This window comes from Rhincodon typus, chromosome 35, assembly GCF_021869965.1.
Source record: "Rhincodon typus isolate 14 chromosome 35, sRhiTyp1.1, whole genome shotgun sequence".
NCBI classification, from domain to species: Eukaryota; Metazoa; Chordata; class Chondrichthyes; order Orectolobiformes; family Rhincodontidae; genus Rhincodon; species Rhincodon typus.
The window spans coordinates 4,325,763-4,346,194 of NC_063366.1; the positions used below are offsets into that span (position 1 = coordinate 4,325,763).

Consider the following 20,432-nt stretch of genomic DNA (forward strand, 5'->3'; position numbering starts at 1 on the left):
TAGATGGGCTTCAGATTGGTTTCACAGGTCGGCGCAACATCGAGGGCTGAAGGGCCTGTACTGCGCTGTAATGTTCTATGTTCTATGGTATAATTCGCAGAGTATTAATCTGGAAACTCAGCTCATGTTCTGGGGGCTCAGGTTCAAATCCCAATACAGGAGATGGTGAAATTTGAACAGAATTAAAATAAATCGACTTAAGAATCTAAACATGAACATTGGGGATTGTCAGGAATAACTCATCTGGCTCACTAATATCCTTCATAACTACCATCATCACCTCGACTGGCCGAGATGTGACTCCAAACCCACAGCAACGTAGTTGACCCTCAGCTGCAAGCCACTCAGTTGTAGCAATCATTACAAAGCCTCACAAAGAAGTGAAACTGGACAGACCATCCAGCATCGACCTAGGCACAGGAAAAGATGACAGCAGAAACAACCCTGTTGACCCTGCAAAGTCCTCCTCGCTACCATCTAAGCGCTAGTGCCAAAATTGGGAGTGGTATTTCACAGACTAGTCAAGCAACAGCCTGACATGGCCATATTCATGGAATCATACTTTGCAGACAATGTCCCACTCACCACCGTTGCCATCCCTGGACATGTTCTGTCCCACCAGCAGGACAGGCCCAGCAGAAGTGGTGCCACAGTGGCATACAACAGGAGGGAGTTGCTCTCTGGGGAGTCCTCAACATGACTCCAGACTCCACAGAGTCTCATCGTTTCAGGTTAAACATGGGATTGGAAACTCCCTGCTGATTATCACATACTGTCCTCCCTCAGCTGATGAATCGGTACTCCTCCATATTGAACAACACTTAGAGGAAGCACTGAGGATGGCAAGGGCGCAAAATGTATTCTGGGTGGGGGATTTCAATGTCCATCACCAAGAGTGGCTCGGCAGCAATACTACAGTTTGCACTGGTCGGGTCCTAAGTAGCTGCTAGACTGGGTCTGAGGCAGGTGATGAGGGAACCAATAAGCTGAAAAAAAATACTTGACCTCATCGTTACCAATCTGCCAACTACAGATGCATCTGTCTGTGACAGTATCAGTAAGAGTGACCACCGCACAGTCCCTTTGGAGCTGTAGTCCCACCTTCACATTGAGAATACCCTCCATCATGTTGTGTGGCGCTATCACTGTGCTAAACAGGACAGACATTGAAAAGATTTGGCAACTCAAGACTGGGCATTCATGAGGTGCTGTGGGCCATCAACAGCAGCAGAATTAACTCTAACACAATCTGAAACCTCATGGCCTGGACCGGGAGCACAGGAATCAGCTGGTTGATGCTGGACAAGAGTCGATTATAATCATGTGAAAAATGGTTTTGCTCAAAATCTTTCTTTACCTAAAATGATGAGAGGTCAGATCAAGATGACAATTGAGTTTCCAAAAGAAACCATCCATTTTACAAGAAAAATAAACTGCATGCAGTGGCACTTGCAAGTTAGTCTGTAGATATACTTTATAAAGCCTTATCACATAAGCAAAAACTGCACTTTTGGAGACAACAAGGTGCAGGGCTGGATGAACACAGCAGGCCAAGCAGCATCATAGGAGGAGCTGCACTTTTGGAGACTGTTCCAGTTTTCTGTCTCTACTAAGCATTGCAACATATAATTTTTAAAGAGTGCAGGTCTTCTTAAGGTATGCCCAGGAATTTCTGTTGGTTATTCACCTGATGTCTGCTGGTTCCTGAGGCAACTTTGTCTCTCTGAGGATATTGTTGTGTGATTGCTGCTGTCGAACCGTTGCACTTGATTGGGAATGGCTGACCTCCAGACTGATGGTTATTAATTTTTCTTGTTGTGCCGGTACAGTCAGAGCTACCTCTTCTGCTGTGATGGAGCAACTTCTCCATATGCACAGAAATATCTCTGCTTTCAATAGATTTGGTCATTCAGTTTCATGTACAGTGTACAATTAAAGTTCCAGTTTGCCAAGTGGACTAACTTTTATTGAGTGCATTGCAAACTTGTGGCACCTTTATCAAAATGGCTGCCAGCACTCACTCATTACTTTTCTAGCCTAAATAGCTTTTTAATTATTGGAAGAATAGTCTGGGTGAGGTGTGACATTAATTGCTAGACTGGACAACCTGCCATTTCTTCAGTGAGTCTGTCTCTTCACTCTAATAACACTCAACACTCCATCTGCATACAGTGTTATTCAGTGTGTGTTAATGCTCTGGATACAAGCACAACGTGTTACCCTCACTGCATGGGGATTGCTCCAAGTCCTGTGTCACTGACATCACACTGCAGGGTGGCTCCATTGTTGACATCATAATCCCTCAGCACTGGTGATGTCATCACTAGGTGTTTGATGGGAGTGAAAGCTGCTTCTTGTTCTGTGTCCCAGTCCCACTGAACACCCTGCACCATGAGACTGTGTACACTGTTACACACTGTGAGGATAGATTGGTACAAGTGGGCCCTCTGTGGGATCACTAATGTTCCAGGAGGTCCAAGACTGTGTGAAGGCTTTATTACAGAACTCATCCTGGTAGGACTTATCCCCTGTGAGTGTGTTAAAGGATCAGGAGATCCGCTGATTGGTCAAAAGACTTGTCACAAATATTACACCTGCAGAATTTCTCCCTCTGTGAATCCTGTGGTGTCCTGGGTGGTTCATCAAAAACCTCAGACGAGAAGGATTACTTCCTTGTGTGGATCCTCTGATGGACAAGAAAGTCCCACGACCTCGAGAACGACTTGTTGCACACGTTGCATGTGAATGGTTTCTCTCCTGTGTGAACAAATTGGTGTCTGCGAAGGTTATACAACCGTGAGAATGATTTGTCGCAGACCTCACACATGAACAGTTTCTCCCCTGTGTGAATACGTTGGTGAGTGCGGAGGTTCTCTGACTGTGAGAATGATTTGTCACACACCTCACATGTGAATGGCTTGAAATCCGCATGAATGCGCTGGTGTTTGTGGAGGGCCGATGACACCGAAAATGCCTTGTTACACACCTCACATGTGAATGGTTTCTCCCCTGTGTGAATCCTCTGATGGAGTAGAAGTCTCGATGAATCTGCAAATGATTTGTCACACACCTCACACACAAATGGTTTCTCTCCTGTGTGAACATGTTGGTGTCTGCGAAGGGCGGATGAATCTGAGAATGATCTGTTGCACACTTTGCAAGTGAATGGTTTCTCCTGCGTGTGAATGCGTCGGTGTGTGCGGAGGTTCGATGATGATGAAAATGATTTGTCACATACCTCACATTTGAATGGTTTTTCCCTTGTGTGAATACGTTGGTGTGCACGAAGGTTCACCGACTGTGAGAATGATTTGTTGCACACTTCACAATTGAATGGTTTCTCCCCCGTGTGGATACGTTGGTGTCTGCGGAGGTTTTCTGAGTGTGAGAACGATTTGTCACATGTGTCACACGTGAATGGTTTCTCCTGTGTGTGAATGCGCTGGTGTTTGCAGAGGGTCGAAGAATCAGAGAATGATTTGGTACACACCTCACATGTGAAGGGTTTCTCCCCTGTGTGAATATGTTGATGCATTAGCAGCTTTGATGACTGTGAGAACGATTTGTCACATGTCTCGCACGTAAATGGTTTTCCCTCAGTGTGAATGCGCCGGTGATTCACCAGGCCTGATAACTTTGTAAAGTTCTGCTTACACACCTCACATTCGAATGACTTCTTCCCAGTGTGATTCCATTGGTGTTCCCCAAATGTTGATGGCTGCATGAAGGGTTGGTCACACATCTCACTCTTGAAGGGTTTCTCTTCCATGTCACTGTCTTTAAGTTAACATTTGTGTAACGGAAGTATCCTGAATGATATTAGATCTTGGGTGCCTGTGGCAGCTGCCTCTCACACCTCTCCCCTGTAGGAATGAGTCAGTAGTTCATGAGGCTTGATGGATGATTGAAGCTCTCATCACATTTGAAGCCCACTCACACTTCTTCCCAGCTTCACCCTGACCGAACACCCACAGCCGAACCTTCAGAAAGGTTGGTTCTGATGGAAGGCTCCACACTACTGACCAGTTTCAGATCTGATGATATGTCAAAGCTCCCAATTCGACGATTTCCAGACGATGGTTTCGCTGCCCAACCTTCTCCACACTGTCTGATTTGAGTTGTTCTTCGGGTTATCAGGATCTATCTATGGTATCGATTCTTCTTGTATCTGCTAAATCCTCTATCCTCTGCGATACAGTACAGTGCAATCCTTCTGTAAAACAGGAAGAGGAATCATGATTTCCTCCAGCACCCTTTCCACCCTTGGTGAACAGCTGACTGCCCAGTTTTCTTCAAGCACTTTCATAGGAAGTTTGCCTGACAGGTTAAGCCAGAATTTACTAGCCTTTCTTAACAGACTTTGAGGAAGTGGTGGTGAGCTGCCTTCTTGAACCACTGTAGCCCTTGGGATGTTGGGACACACATCGTACTGTCTGGAAGGGAGTTCCAGAATTTTGAATTGTGACAGGGAAGGAACAATACTATAGTTGCAAGTCAAGGTGGTGTCAGGCTCAGGGGGAACTTACAGATTTTGATGTTTCATATGTCCTTTGCCCTAACCGTCTAGGTGGTGGAGATGATGGGTATGGAAGGTGATGTGGAAAGATCTTTAATGAGTTGCTGCAGTGCATCTTGAGGATGGTACACATCACTGCCACTGTCTGACAGTTTGGAGGGAATGATCATGGAAGGTGATGGATAGGGTGGCAGTCAAGTGGGACTCATTATCCTGGAGGGTGTTGGGCTTTTTGAGTGTTGTGCTGGATACAGTATTTTGCGTATTCCAGGCATGTGGAGAATAATTCATCAGACTCGTAATCTGTGTCTTGTAGATGGTGGACAAGACTTGCGGAGTCAGGAGATGAGTTACTCACTGCAGGATCCCTAGTCCCTTGCAGCCACTGTGTTTACATGGCTGATCCAGTTCAGTTTCTGGTCAATAATAACCCCACCCCACAATCTGCTCAAATACATGCAGATAATGGGTGAAATCATGGTAAAAACCTGAAAGATACTTGTGAAAATTCAATAAAAGGATGACCAATCAAAGAACAGTTGGCCCCAGAAATAGAATAGACAGAATGTCTGAGGAGCTGCTCCTCCAGTCATTGGGTAGTTCTCCATCAAATTTGCCTTCTCTAGGTTCATTGTTGATCGGTTCAGCTCTAAATGTGGGATAGAAGTGGTGGGTCAATGACATTGGGAGTGGAACAGGGTGGGGGGATGGTGGTGGGTGTTATTTCATAAATAGTAACAAACTGGAAACTGAAAAGGTTCTAAGTGACTTGGGGACCCAGGTACTGAGATCATTAAAATGCAATGAAGAGATACAAAAAAATATAAGTTGATGGAAAAGGCTCAAGGAAAGGAATACAATGGACTAGGAGTCAAGTTTCAGTGATTCAATGCCCTGGTTTGATTGTCCCTGGAATACTGAGAACAATTCTGCATACCTCACCACGGCCTTGGGGGGGATTTCAGTCTTGATTTATTAGATTGGTCCCTGGACTGCAAGGGGTACATTATGAGGAGAGCTTAAAGAAATAGGGTTATATTCCTCAGTGTTTAGAAAGTTAAAAGATGATCTGACGAAAGTTTTTGAGATATTAAAGTGAAGAAATTGGGTCAATAGACGGAAATTATTTTTATTGGTTGGGGAGTCGAGAATCAGGCATTGTCTAAAAAATAGACTCAGATCTTTTAGGAGTGAAATGAGGAACCACTTTGACACACAAAGAGTGGGAAAAGATTAGAACTCCCTTCCACAAAAGACTATTAATGCTAAATTCATTATTTAGATCAAGTCTGGAATTGATATATTTTGTTCACCAAAGGTTTGAAGGGCATGAGGGAAAGTGCAGGAATGTGGAGTTCACAGAAACATCACGACCTTTGTGAATGGTGGGACACTGCATGGCTGATTCTATTTTTATAATCAACCTTTTCAGATTAATTATTATACACCTCTAGATCAGGTGGCAGCTGTATTTGGGCCTCCAGACTCAGAGGTAGGGACACTACCGCACCACATGTGCCTCAACACAAAATCCTATTCCATGCCATGAAGCAACAGTCCCTCAGGAACTGTATACAGTACACAGCTCCCAGCACACACACACACAGAACTCAACACCAGGGAATCAGTAAAACTCCTTAGACACTCTGCACTTCCCAGATAATGACATCTCGCCTTCTCATATTCAGGGATGAGCCATCAATAAAACTCAGTCTGGAAATCAGAGGGAAATGCTTCCAACAAACACACTCAATATCCAACACACAGCTCCAGTCAAACAGTTCAGCACAAAGCACGGAGTAAACAGCTCTCTCAGCTGGATCTTCTCACACAGCATAAGGGACATTTCCACCCCTGATTACCCACAGGATAGTCAGACTGCCTGAAGATTGGTGTGGATATTATGGGATACAATTGTATAAAAGCTGCTCCTTCACTCACCATCTCCTCACTTGGTTTTCAGTCCCTATAGGAAGTGAACCAGCTCTGGAAGAGGAAGAGGAGTGAATGGGCAGAGTGGGTGGGCTCTCTGATTGACGTCTCTCACAGCCAATCCAAATATTTCTGCAGCAACATGAGTTTCCTAAAGCTTGGGAAACTGACCGGTGAAATGGAGGTGACTTTGAGCAGCAGATCAAGTGGGGATTTAAACTTGTCAGTGTCCCATCTGAATAAAACCTCACTTATTGCAGCTGCTGTCTCAGTTCCCCTGGTAAATGTTTGACAGAGATTTCTAGTGCGGGAATAGCATTCTTCATCCTCAGAGGCTTTCAAACTGACAACATCAGTGAGGGATGTGTATCCACTGTTGTGTTTGATAGAAGATCAGAACAGAAAGACCCACAGCATCCAAGGCAATGATGATGTTCAGTGATGGGATCAGCACATTAACAGGAGGGGTTGACTTGAGAGCAGGATGGGAACAGGAAGAAGGGTCACAAATTCCTGATGTGCTGGGACTTATAGGTGCTCATGTTCCAGAACTGCTAACAATGATAATCCATCCTGCACAGACTCTCTCAGATTTGAACTGCATGCATCAGAAATACAACTCCATCAGTTCTGTTTGGTCTCCAGGTCCAACGTTGAGTGTGGTGGGAAGGAGTGCACCACAATCCTGGACTTTACATCACACACACTCCTACTCAGCTCACAAAGAACTATTGTTTTTTTTCAGAGTCTGGTATTTTCAATGTAGGTAATTATTTTTGCCCTTTGTTTTCAGGTCAATTTCTCATAATCTAGTAACATTGTCACATTCAGTGATTAATGTTGTTAATGAGTTCTGAGAAGCTTTCGTGCAAAAACTTATTAAAGGTTAACATTTTGCAGTCTCTGTGCCTGATCTGGCACCTCTGTTTGGCAGTTTGTGCATTGGACAACTTGGCAGAGAGCTGTTTTCACTCCTATAGATTGCCCCAATAACTACTGTGTGTTTCTCCCAGTGAATTGTCTAGGTTATCACCAGTAAGTGCCAGCCCTAGCACCAGTGGTATTAGTGTGACCCCATGTCAAATACTGTACAGAGTTTTAGTCTGTTTATTTGAAGAAAATTCAAAATTACATTAGAAGTAATTCAGAGAAGATTCATTCAACTGATTTCTAAATTGGATTTCCTATGATGAGAAGTTGGGCCTGTACCCATTGGGGTTACATTGAATGAAAGTCCACTTGATATATGAATGGGCAGGGAGCAGAGGGATACAGATCCTTGGAAAATAGGCGACAGGTTTAGATAGAGGATCTGGCTCAGCGCAGGCTTGGAGGGTCGAAGGGCCTGTTCCTGTGCTGTAATTTTCTTTGTTCTTTGTTCTTATTGAAATCAAACTGAACTGTCCTGGGGAATGCCATGTGATGTTAGCACCCAACTAGTCAGATTCCCAACATGAACCAATCTGGATAGATCATAATCTTAAAAATTACCCAAGGAACCTTTTACTAAACTGTAAGCACAGAATGTTGCAGTCTTTGTTTTAATCATAAAACAAAACATATGTTTATTAACAATGGAAATTAAGATAAACAAATGATAAACACTCTATTATTTTATAACATAGATTCGAGGATCTTTGGAAATAATCCACAAAGTCTTTATAGATTGAACTGAAACAACAGCTGGAGGTCTGAATCAGTATATCCTGGTTCAGCTTTACAGACACAATTGAAAATCTAAGAATATTAGTGCTATACTCTCCAGTCCAACCCATGAGGTTGGAGACATGCTCACCAAGCCGGTGGGTTTGGTTGCAAACATTTCGTCACCCTGCTAGGGAACATCGTTAGTACATCTCCTGTGAAGTGTTGGTGTTCTGTCCCACTTGTTATTTATATGCCTCAGTTTGTTGGGGTGTTTGGTACCACTTCCGGTTCTGTTTCTCAGTGGTTTATACACAGGGTCTAATTCAATGCGTTTGTTAATGGAATTCCGGTTAGAATACCAGGCCTCCAGGAATTCCCTGGCATGTCTCTGTTTGGCTTGTGCGATTATGGATGTGTTGTCCCAGTCGAATTCGTGTTCCTTTTTGTCCGTGTGTAGTGAGACAATGTGAGAATTGGTTGTGTCTTTTGGTGGCTAGTTGGTGTTTGTGTATCTGTATTGTCAGCTTTCTTCCAGTTTGGCCTATGAGGTGTTTCTCACAGTCCTTTGCATGGTATTTTGTATATTACATTAGTTTTGCTGGTTTTGGGTATGGGATCCTTTACATTCGTCAGTAGCTGTCATAGGGTGGTTATTGGTTTGTGGGCTACCCTGATACCTTGGGATCTGAGAGGTCTTGTGGTCATCGCTGATATGTCCCTGATGTACAGTAGGGTGATTAGTGAATCTGGTCATATTGAGTCTTCCTGTTGTGTTCTGTCTCGGCGGTAACAGCGAATTGTGTTTTTTGGGTATCCATTCCTTTTGAAGACTCCGTATAGGTTCTCCTGTTTTGCTTTGCCTAGTTCCGGGTTGCTGCAATGTGTTGTGGCTCATTTAAATAGTGTCCTGATGCAGCTCCGTTTGTGGGCATTGGGCTAGTTGCTGGTGTAATTGAGTATCTGGTCCGTATGTGTGGTCTTTCTATATACGCTGGTCTGCAGTTCCCCGTTGTTTTTGCGTTCTACCATTATGCCCATGAAGGGTAGTCAGTTGTTGTTCTCTTCTTTTGTGAATTTTATCCCGGTAAGGAAGTTGTTTACGTGTCAGTGGGTTTCTTTTAGTTTTGTGCGATTGATAATCACAAAAGTGTCATCTACATATCGGACCCAGAGTCTGGGTTGTATAGTGGGGAGTACTGGCCGTTCTAACCTTTGCATTACTGCTTCTGCAATCAGTCCTGATATTGGGGATCCCATTGGTGTTCTGTTCATTTGTTTGTATATGCCGTCATTGAAGGTGAAGTGAATTGTGAGTCACAGATCTAGTAGTTTCATGGTAGTGTCCTTATTGATGTTGTTGGTGTCCTGGGGTGCCTGCGTACTTGATTTGTCCAGCAGTGTGGCAATTGTCTCTTTGGCTAGGTCGATGTTTATGGATGTAAATAGTGCTGTTACTTCAAAGGATATCATTATCTCGTCCTCTTCTATCCTGATGACCTTGATGATGTTGAGCAATTCGTGGGATGAGTGGATGGAATGGGTAGTCTTGTCAACTAAATATTTCAAGTTCTGTTGAAGTTCTTTGACAAGTCTATATGTTGGTGTGCCTGGCAGTGAGACAATGGGTCTGAGGGGGACTCCCGGTTTGTGTATCTTGGGGAGTCCATTGAAGCAGAGTGTGTTGGATCCCTTGGACTTCATTTTTTGGTAGTCTGTCTTGCTGATGTCTCCTGAGTTGTGTAATTTCTTCAGGGTCATTGTATCCGGTTCCCTAACAATGGTGTCGGGTCTATCGCCATCTTTTGGTAGGTGTTGGTATCTGCTAGCGGTGTGTTAGCTTTCTCAATGTACTGGGCTCCATTGTCCTTTGTCTGCTGGTAAGATTACAATGTTCCTGTCTTTCTTGAGTCTTTCCAGGGCTTTCCTCTCTTCTGTGTTGAACGTGTTCCATTTCCCTTTTTTACTCAGTGTTGGGACTATCGTCTGTCTGATGATCTGTTGTACTTCTTCCGTGAGTCCGTTGCTCTTTAGTATCGAATCCAGTGCAGCCAGGAAGTCAGAGATAACAAGGTGTAGAGCTGGATGAACACAGCAGGCCAAGCAGCATCAGAGGAGCAGGAAAGCTGACGTTTTGGGCCTAGATCCTTCTTCAGTCAGGAAGTCAGTCTTTTTGGCATCTCTGTAGCTATAATTCAGTCCATGTACCAGGATGGTCTTCTTCGTGTCCGTAAGTGTTCGGCCTGAGATGTTTTTAATTCATGAATCTGTGTTGTCCATGTCATTATTGTGGGTGATTTTGGACAGTTTTTCTTGTAGGGCTATTCTTTGTTCTGGTTTGTTGTTGTATGCTGATGGCTTGCTCGAGTATGGATGTCCATACCTGGTTGGTTACATTGGAGTACAGTTTTTTGGAACACAATTTCCCGCTTGTATTTGTGGAGGTAGTTGTGGGCATCATTGATCTTAACCCTTATCATTCTGCGTCCATTCTGTGGAGCTGTCTTCTCTGCCTGTGGATTGTTGATAGGTGGTTTATATTTTAAGCTTTGTGGTAGAACCTGCTTTCTGAGGTATTTGTGCAGGAAGTACAGTTGTTTGTGAATCACACTCAGATGGATGGCATTTGTTTCCCCTCTGCGGGCCAGTTTGAGGGTGTTGCGCCCATAGGTGTTTAAAATTTTCGAGAAGATTTGTAGCTCAGGTTGTGGATGTGGGTTTGGTTGCAAACTTTTCATCACCCTGCTAGGTAACTCTTCCCCAGGCGAGTTGGACAGTGCTTTCTAACTCCCAACTCCCTGCCCTTTGGCCGTCCATTCACCACAATGTTTCTATAGGTGTCAATCAGGTTTAAACACTCCCTCATATTGACCTTCTCCACCCTTGTTCCCAAAATTCCCTTTACTCCCTTCCGGGTCAATCTCCCTGCTTCTCAAGTTCAAGATGTGAAGATTAGAGTGTATCTGATACACAACTGTTTTATCCATTCATCTTCATATCTGATTGGACCACATCAAACACCAGTGGTCCTGCTTTCCTCTGTTAAAATTGCTTTTTACTCCAGGAAACCCACATCCTTATGGAAGTTGTGCTCCAGCTGTTTAGAACCTACCTGGAGAACTGTGTACAGTTCTGGGCACCATACCTCGTGAAGGATATATTGGCCTTGGAGGAAGTGCAGCGTAGATACACCAGAATGTTCCTGGGGCTAATAGGGTTAATTTATGAGGACAGGTTGCACAGACTGAGCTTGTATTCCTTTGAATGTAGAAAATTATGAGGTAATCTAATTGAGGTGTCCAAGATGATTAATCAAACCAATCAAGTCAAAATGAAACTACTCCATCACAAAGATCACCTACTTTCCCCTCTGTAATATCACCCATTTCCCACACTCCTCACCCCTGCATTAGGCCACCTGCTGTTGAATCCTTATCCAAGCTGTTGTTGTTTCTAGGCTGGACTAGACCATTCCAATGCTCTCCTGTCCAGCCTCCCATCTTCCACCCTCCATAACCTTCATCTCAGCTAAAACTCTGCACTCTCTTTCTCCTAACTCTCACACCTAACATCCCTGTGCTCACTGACCTACACCTTCCAGTCCCTAGTGCCTCCAATTAAAAATTCTCAGGCCCCAGTACAAATTTCTCCATGGCCTCACACCCTCCCTCTCCATCACTTCCACCCCATCTCCCTCCAAGATCACTGTTCCTCCAATTCTAGTCTCTAGTACGTCTGTCCCACTTTCTTCAGTTGTCCATTGGTGGCTGTGTCCAGAATCCTATGGTCCTGAATTTCCACCTTAAATCTCTCTGCATCTTTCTCTCTCTCCTCTCATTTCACACCCTTCTTAAATCCCACCTCTTTGGCTGAACTTTCAGTTATCCCGTCCTCCTCGTCAGCTGACTGTCGGTTGAAAGCTGATGCCTCCACAGGGTCATTGAGTTTCTGCCAATGGTGGGTCTTCATGTGACTGATTCTCAACCTGCAGATCTTCGGGCACACAGGGCAGGACGTCCCATGGGAAGTGAGATCCAGCGAGCAAGATTTTCTTCCTTTTCTTTCCTTCTTGGCTGTGGGTCTCCTTCATCATGAAGGTGTGATGCAGTTTGATGGACAAGTTGTCACCATTCTGAGCAACTGGTAGCAAGCTCCTCCCAGTCATTAAGGTCAATGCTGCTGTTCCTCAGGGAAAGCTTCGTGGGACCTGGGCAGGGGATAATTTCCAGCCAGAACAGACGAACACTCCATCCAAGTTGATTTTGCATCAATTTTGTCTGAATGTTTGTGGACATGGCTTCAAGAAGGGCAAGAGTGAGTGTTCAATGGCCCTCCGATTGAATTTTAAGAATGCTAAGGGAATGCTACTGCTTTGCTAATAGAATTTCTCTTGTGATCTAGTGATGTTCTCTAATGTTATGTGATACTGTTACATAGGAAGATGATGACAACTGCTCTGCACCCTAGGACCTGTGTTGGCTTGCAAAGGACTGCAGCCAATATTCCTCCTTCCATACGTGTTACATCTTTGCATGTCTTTTTTTTTTATAAACTTTGTACTCTTTCAGGGCGAGCTCTCCAGAAGTTGTTCGATCTTCTATCAAATGGTAGTCTTTTGAGAGAAGTGGCTGCTAAGGTACAGACAGTGTTCAATGTGTTGAATTTTACTGGAATTCCACAGCAGGCAGAGATCAGAATGGAACCAAGATGGAGAATTAAAATCACAAGCAACTGGGAGTTTGGGGTCCAAAATTGTCCTTATGTGTCTGCATTACAAAATTTCCAAACTGAGTGTTCAAACCTCCACCTTATCAAAACCTGATTAATCAATAATGTAACTTAATTAATACATGCAGATATCAATGAAGATTTTGAATTTATCATAATTGATTTCTCTTTGTACAGGCGCATGAAATAAAACTGACTACCGCCTATGACCAGATTGGTTAATCAATAAGTTGAGTCTAAACGCCCAATTCTACCTGCAATTGTGATGAACTTTCTTGGACAGCCAAATCATTGGAGCACAATCCTACAGAGCCTCATGACTTACTGAATCAGATACTTTGGTCAGATCAATGAATGCATTGGAAAATTCCTGATGTAGTCCTTGACATTTTGCTTGGATTTTTCTGATAATAAAGACCATGTCAGAGGTTCCACTGGAAAATCTAAACCCAAGTCAAAGTTCTAAGTGCTGTCTATATCACTCGATCCATTGGGGAACTGGTGCTGACGGACAGATCATCGACTTGTTCGATTCATGATGAACATTCATGCAGCACAATGACATCACAAGGCCTGAAGTCCAGGAGGAAGAAGACTGTACTCTACAAACTGTGGGCATTGACCAGCCGCTAGTACTCTGGTCGAGTGGCCACACAGCATGTGGAGAGACAGATAGTGAATGTTGTGAGACAACTGAGACTGTGACAATTGAGGTACATCCTACCCTCCAGCTTCCAGACTTCCCATCTCGGCTCACTGATGAGAAATGGGATTCTTGGCTGATTCTCCACTTCAGCAAACTAGAGACACTGGGGCTAATTGAAGTATCTCCATTACTACCCAAGGAATAGTTCCTCCCGCAGCTGCTTATGCTGGTTGGTCAGAAGCTGAAGACTTTCTAACCACTGAGTATCAGATTGTCTTCTTGGTCAGAGTGAGAGTCAGTGAGTGACTTGTACCTGACACTGCACTGAAAGGATGCTGAGTTTATACTGGAGCTTCTACACATATTGTTGTCTTCTTTTGGTGATGTTTGGAGATCTGGTCAAATATGAAATTGACTTTCTTGAAATGATTGGCCTGATGGTGGGAGAGGTTTGAGATAGACCCTGCTGAGACAGACAGTGCTTTGGAACAACAGCTACCCCTGGAGGGTAAACAACACAGTGAGACGTAGGTGTGCAGTGACAGGAAACGGTGAATCAATCCTGGCACATGTCACACTGGAAGGGTCTACCTCTCGTGTGGGTTCACTGATGTTCAGGAGGTGAAATAACAGTGTGAATACTTTATCACAGAACACAACGATAGTGTTCCTTCTGGTATGAGTGCACTGATGAACCAGATGAAACCAGAAGACTGTAAGAGGCCTGTCACACAACTCACGTCTGAATAATTTCTTTCCAGTATGCAGCCCTGGTATCCCAGGAGGTTTGAAATGCTCATAAAAGTTTTATCATAAATTTCTCACTTGAAGGGTTTCTCCCCAGTGTGGATCCTCTGATGAATTAGGAGGTTCGATGAGGTTCTGTAACCTTTGTCACACACCTCGCAGGTGAAGGGTTTCTCCCCCGTGTGAATGCGTTGATGCACACGAAAGTGGGATGAGTTTGAGAATGTTTTCTCACACACCTTGCACGTGAAAGGCTTCACCCCCGTGTGAATGCGTTGATGTTCACGAAGAGTCGACGTCCGTGAGAATGATTTGCCACACACCTCACAAGTGAATGGTTTCTCCCCTGTGTGAATGCGCTGGTGATTCACCAGGCCTGACGATCCCGCAAAGCCCTCATTACACACCTCACACGTGAATGGCTTCTCCCCAGTGTGCACACGTCGGTGATTTACAAGCGTTGCTGCATGTGTGAATGCTCGGTCACACATCTCACACTTGAAGCGTTTTTCCCCCGTGTGAATCCGCTGATGCCTCAGCAGATTTGAGGAGTAGCTGAAAGCCTTCATACAAACCTCGCACCTGAATGGCTTCTCCCCCGTGTGAATGCGTTGATGTGCACGGAGGGTCGATGAATGTGAGAATGATTTGTCACACACCTCGCAATTGAATGGCTTCTCCCCTGCATGAATGCGCAGGTGTACACGAAAATGAGAAGAGTGCAAAAAGGATTTGTCGCACACCTCACACTTGAACGGTTTCTCCCTTGTGTGAACGCGTTGGTGTACACGGAGGGATGACAACTGCGAGAATGATTTGGTGCAAACCTCGCACATGAAAGGTCTCTCCCCTGTGTGAATGTGTCGGTGATCCACCAAGGCTGACGACTGCGCAAAGTTTTTGTCACACACCTCGCACTTGAATGGTTTCTCTCCAGTGTGAACACGTCGGTGTTTCATGAGGGTTGTTGGCCAGGTAAAGGCTTGGTCGCACACCTCACACTTGAATGGCTTCTCCCCCGTGTGGGTGAACCGGTGATTCATCAGAGTCGATAACCTTGTGAAGGCCTGGTCACAAACCTCACACTTGAATGGTTTCTCCCCCGTATGGATAAGCCGGTGATTCATTAGTGTCGATGAATGTGCAAAGGCCCGGTCACACACCTCACACTGGAAAGGTTTCTCCCCTGTGTGAATCCTCTGGTGCCTCAGGAGATCGGAGGATCGAGTAAAACCCATCTCACAAACCTCACACCTGAATGGCTTCTCCTCCATGTTGTTCACCTTGTGTTAACAATTATAAAACTGATGCACCTTGTGTGTTATAAACAATCTTATGAGGCTGTGGAGCCCTCCTCTCACGCTTGAACAGTCTCTCACCTGGAGAATGAGTTGGTGGTTCATGAGGCTTGATGAACAATTGAATCTCTCACCACACTTGGAACCCGCTCACACTTCTTCCCAGCCTCACCCTGACCGACCACCCACTACCGAACTTTCAGAAAGGTTGGTTCTGATGGAAGGTTTCACACCACTGACCAGTGTCAGATCTGATGATATGTCAAAGCTCCCCTGATCTGACCGATTTCCAGATGATGATTTCCTTGCTCAATCTTGTTTGTATTGAGCAACGCTGCGAAGGGACTGGATATCTTCCAACAGTTGTGCAGTTGTTCCTGGGTGATGGTCAGGATCTATCTGTAGTGTATATCCTCTCTGTAATCTCTGGTGTAGTACAGTGCAATCCTTCTGTAAAACAGGAAAAGGAAACATGATTTCCTCCAACTCCCTCTCCTCCTTTTCTGAAGGGACTAACTCCTCAGTGAGAGTCTGTTCCACAGTGAGTGCCATACTGCTGTTCCCCTGTGTGATGGTTTTGGGGTGGAACATGGGCCAAGTACTAGTCTTTTCTTTTCCCTCACTTGACTACTATAAATCCCTGTTTCCAGAGGGACACTGGATAGTGACCAGGAGCAGACAATGTGGCTACACTGTTTCCTCCACCAAGAACCTCACCTTCCCAGGCACTGTGAGAGCAGTGGCAAAGACAGTTGGGTGGTGTGTAAAATTGGCTGTCAATCCACTGTGAGCTTGACTCTTCCTGATGAAGTCCACTTTTACCCTTAGAGTATGTGCTTAATGTAAAAACATTCAGGAGACATATTAATTCAATGAAGACTTTGAAATTTCTCCCCTTGTTTTCCAAACTTATTTGAGGAGAACACTCTGAGTAGGAAATACTTGAAGCTGAGGAAAGCATTGCTTCAGTGTAGCTGACCGAAGAGTTCTGGTTTATTCTGGGAATTTAGATCCAGTGCACTCACTCAGACTGCACATTCAGCTTTCAGCCACAGCTTTGATCAAAACTATCAAATCCAACCCTATGCTTTTGGGAAAGGATGAAGCATTCTGGAAAAAAAAAAAGTCTTTTCAACCAGTGAGCCAAATTTTCAGATGTTCAGAGGCCAGACAGACGACCAAATGTGTGCTTCAGGACTCTGTGGAAGTCCTGACTCACTGACCTATCTGGGACTTGCCTGGAAGACTTGACCTTCTGACAGACAAATCGCCTGCTCCCTGGAACACAAGTGTCTCTGATTTTGATTCGGAGTTAGAGATTTTGCACACTTATACACTACTTAACTAATAGTTTCCCAAGAAATATTAGGTAGAAAAAAAAAGGCTTAGTCCAGCATCTGGACAATTCCAGATCAGATACAGCAATCACCTCTGCCAACCCCACATACCATCCCAATCCACCCAATTGCCCCCATAACCTCACAAAAATTCCTCTCACCTCACCTGACTGATCCCAACACCAAACCCAAGGCATCCAATCCATGGCTTCAGGTCAAACAAGTTCTAGGAAAACTACCATTCTCCTCCTAACTGATGAGTGAGTCCTTCGCCATGTTCATCACCATGGGGGATGCAGACTAAGGACAGATTCAAAAACTGAGTATCCATGAGGCGTAGTGAGCTATCAGCAGCAACAAGATTGTGTTCCACCAAAATCTCACAGACTGGCACAGCCTTCATTCCATGATTATCAAACCAGTAGATGGGTAAGGCAAGAGGATTATTTGGAGCTCCCTCCGCTGCTGTCTCTCTACCTGAGCTATTATCAGGAACTCCATGTCCTAACTCAGTGCCAGCCACACTGGGAGAGCAACCACAGCCCAAAGGGGCATCTTGCAATCCTACTTGACACATTGAGTTTGAATCTGTGTGCATCATTCCTACCCTACTGAGCTGAAGGTTTGACGTTATAACTGTGTCTTCTTTTACTGGGAATCTGGGGAAGTACTTCACAGCAAGGGTTCAGTTGGACGGTGAAGCATGAGGGAAATCACACTGCTACAACTCATTACTACTTGATATTTTACACAATAGACAATAATATGCATTTATACAGCACCTTAAACACAGTTCAATGATCCATGGCAACTGTGAGTGTGTTAACAGATTTGGGATCTTGCAATGTACACATGCACTGTCACATATCCTACATACAATAGTGACCACCTTCAAAGTATTTCCTTAACTGTAAAGCATTTTCAAATATCTTTGAGGCATGAAAGCCTCAATATAAATACAACTTTTCATTTCTTATGTGGCTACAGCAATACAGTGGTGGGAGATCTTGGACGGATTTGAAAAGAGAGCAAACATTGATCCCAAAAAACAGACAGAACAGACCATTCACAGAACACAGGCTATTAACCAGCTCCCAACACACACCACTCAACAACAGGAAATCAGTAAGAATCCTCAGACACTCTGCACCTCCCAGATAATTACACCTCACCTTCTCATATTCAGGAATGCGACATCAACAAAACTCAGCCTGGAAATCAGAAGGGAAATGCTTCCAATAAACACACTCAATATCCAACACACGGCTCCAGTCAAACAGTTCAGCACAAAGCACCGAGTAAACAACTCTCTCAGCTGGATCTTCTCACACAGCATAAGGGACATTTCCACCCCTGACTGCCCACAGGATAGTCAGGCTGCCTGTAGATTGGTGTGGATATTATGGGATACAATTTGTATAAAAGCTGCTCCTTCACTCACCATCTCCTCACTTGGTTTTCAGTCCCTATAGGAAGTGAACCAGCTCTGGAAGAGGAAGAGGAGAGAATGGGCAGAGTGGGTGGGCTCTCTGACGTCTCTCACAGTCAATCCAAATATTTCTCAGCAACAAAAATAGAGATTGCTGGTAAAGCTCATTAGGTCTGGCAGCATCTTGGAGAGAAATCAGAATTAACGTTTCGTGTCCAGTGACCCTTCATCATGACTCCTGATAGCAATGTGAATCAGCGGGTGATTTTATCTCAGAAATTGACTCGGACTAAAGCAGGATCTTTCATTCCCTGGAAGTGGGCTTTGCTGACTATGTCAGTATTTATAGACTATTCCTAATTACACAACCAGAATCATCATCCTATGTTACAGAGATAGTAGGAACTGCCGATGCTGGAGAATCTAAGATAACAAGGTGTAGAGCTGGATGAACACAGCAGGCCAAGCAGCATCAGAGGAGCAGGAAAGCTGACGTTTCGGGTCGAGACCCTTCTTCAGAAATGGGGGAGGGGAAGGGGATTCTGAAATAAATAGGGAGAGAGGTGGAGGCGGATAGAAGATGGATAAAGGAGGTGGAGAGGAGACACATAGGTCAAGGAGGCGGAGTTGGAGCCACCTCAAGCCCCACACCCATCTCCTCCCTACTAGCCTCATCCCGCCTCCTTGACCTGTCCGTCCTCCCTGGATCGACCTATCCCCTCCCTAACTCACCACCTACACTCGCCTTTACTGGCTCCAACCCTGCCTCCTTGACCTGTCTGTCTCCTCTCCACCTATCTTCTCCTTTATCCATCTTCTATCCGCCTCCCCTCTGTCCCTATTTATTTCAGAATCCCCTTCCCCTCCCCTATTTCTGAAGAAGAGTCTAGACCCGAAACGTCAACTTTCTTAGACAACAAGGTTTCGGGCCTCGACCCTTCCCGAAACGTCAGCCTCTCTGCTCCTATGATGCTGCTTGGCCTGCTGTGTTCATCCAGCCCTGCACCTTGTTGTCTCGGATTCTCCAGCATCTGCAGTTCCTACTATCTCTACGTCAGCTTTCTTGGTCCTCTGATGCTGCTTGGCCTTTTGTGTTTATCCAGCTCTATGCCTTGTTATTTCATCATCCTATGTGCCACCTATGATCCCAACCAGCCAACTGATTTTACTTTTGCTACAGCTTCTCATCATAACACTCAGTTACATGTGGCCTTAGTGTCAAGGGCAGTCACTGTAACCTCACCTCTGGAATTCAGCTCTTTTGTCCATGTTTAATCTAAGGTCAGGAGTTAAATGGCAAGTCAATTTTGTATTGAATTGGCAAGGTCTCCATGGATCCAATGTGATCTAACTTTACTACCAGTCTACCTCCTACCTGGAGAAATGGAGAGCATTCCATCACAGACAAGACATACAGATTCGAACACACACCCAGGCAATTTTCCATATTGTCACATAGTTGCCAATATTGCTTATGCATTAGAACAGCTTGGCTAAGGACACTGCACAAATCTTCAGGACTTTAGAGGGACTGAAGAAATTAGCTTAAGGAAGAGGTACTGGGAGAAAGAGAAAGGATGTAAATGAAGGAGCAGGAATTGGAGTTACAGACAAGGAGATGGCGTTGTATGGGTTCGGGCCTGGGAACCCGCTGGGGGAAGCCGAAAGAACGAGGGGGAATTGGGATCAACGAGGGTAAGAGGTTGCGATCCTAAATCCCACCGCCAGAGGCCTCAATTTCAGAGACGCACCTCCACGTGACAGCCGCTCGAGCACCCGAACGTCCGGCGTCAACTGCCGCTGCGCTGATCAGGACTACAATTCCCCCAGGCACCGCGATCCGGCCCTCCTCTGATTCCACAATACCACCCCTCACTGCGCAGGCGCAGTGCCCACATGCAGCATTGGTATTGTAGTTCGGAGCGGGATTGTGAAGGGTTTGGGTGAATTGAGCGGAGTCCCTGTGGAGGTTTTAAACAACCTCAGTGAAGGGGGAGCTTTCTGGGCTTGGGGCTGTAATTCAGTTAATGTTTGAGGAGATGGCCTGTCCCTCACTCTATCAAATACAGGAAGGCACTTCCAGAGAAAACCTCTCCAACATTTCATCACCAAATGTGAGTTTTTGCTGCAATGTCCGAGATATTTCTGGAGATGT

At 44.9% G+C, this 20,432-nt stretch overlaps 1 protein-coding gene and 1 pseudogene across 1 annotated transcript in view; both read right to left on the reverse strand.

Moving 5' to 3' along the window:
* LOC125486910 (zinc finger protein 271-like) overlaps nt 1–6,497 on the reverse strand; it is a 38,137-nt gene extending 31,640 nt beyond the window's left edge. The window contains exons 1-2 of the mRNA XM_048616463.1: nt 6,458–6,497; nt 2,670–4,213 (exon numbers count right to left, since the gene is read on the reverse strand). Coding sequence (XP_048472420.1) covers nt 2,670–3,769 — 1,100 coding nt within the window. The 5' untranslated portion in view covers nt 3,770–4,213; nt 6,458–6,497. The remainder of the gene's footprint in view (nt 1–2,669; nt 4,214–6,457) is intronic.
* A 2,993-nt stretch (nt 6,498–9,490) lies between these two features.
* Nucleotides 9,491–20,432, reverse strand: part of LOC109913278 — a 55,923-nt pseudogene continuing 44,981 nt past the window's right edge.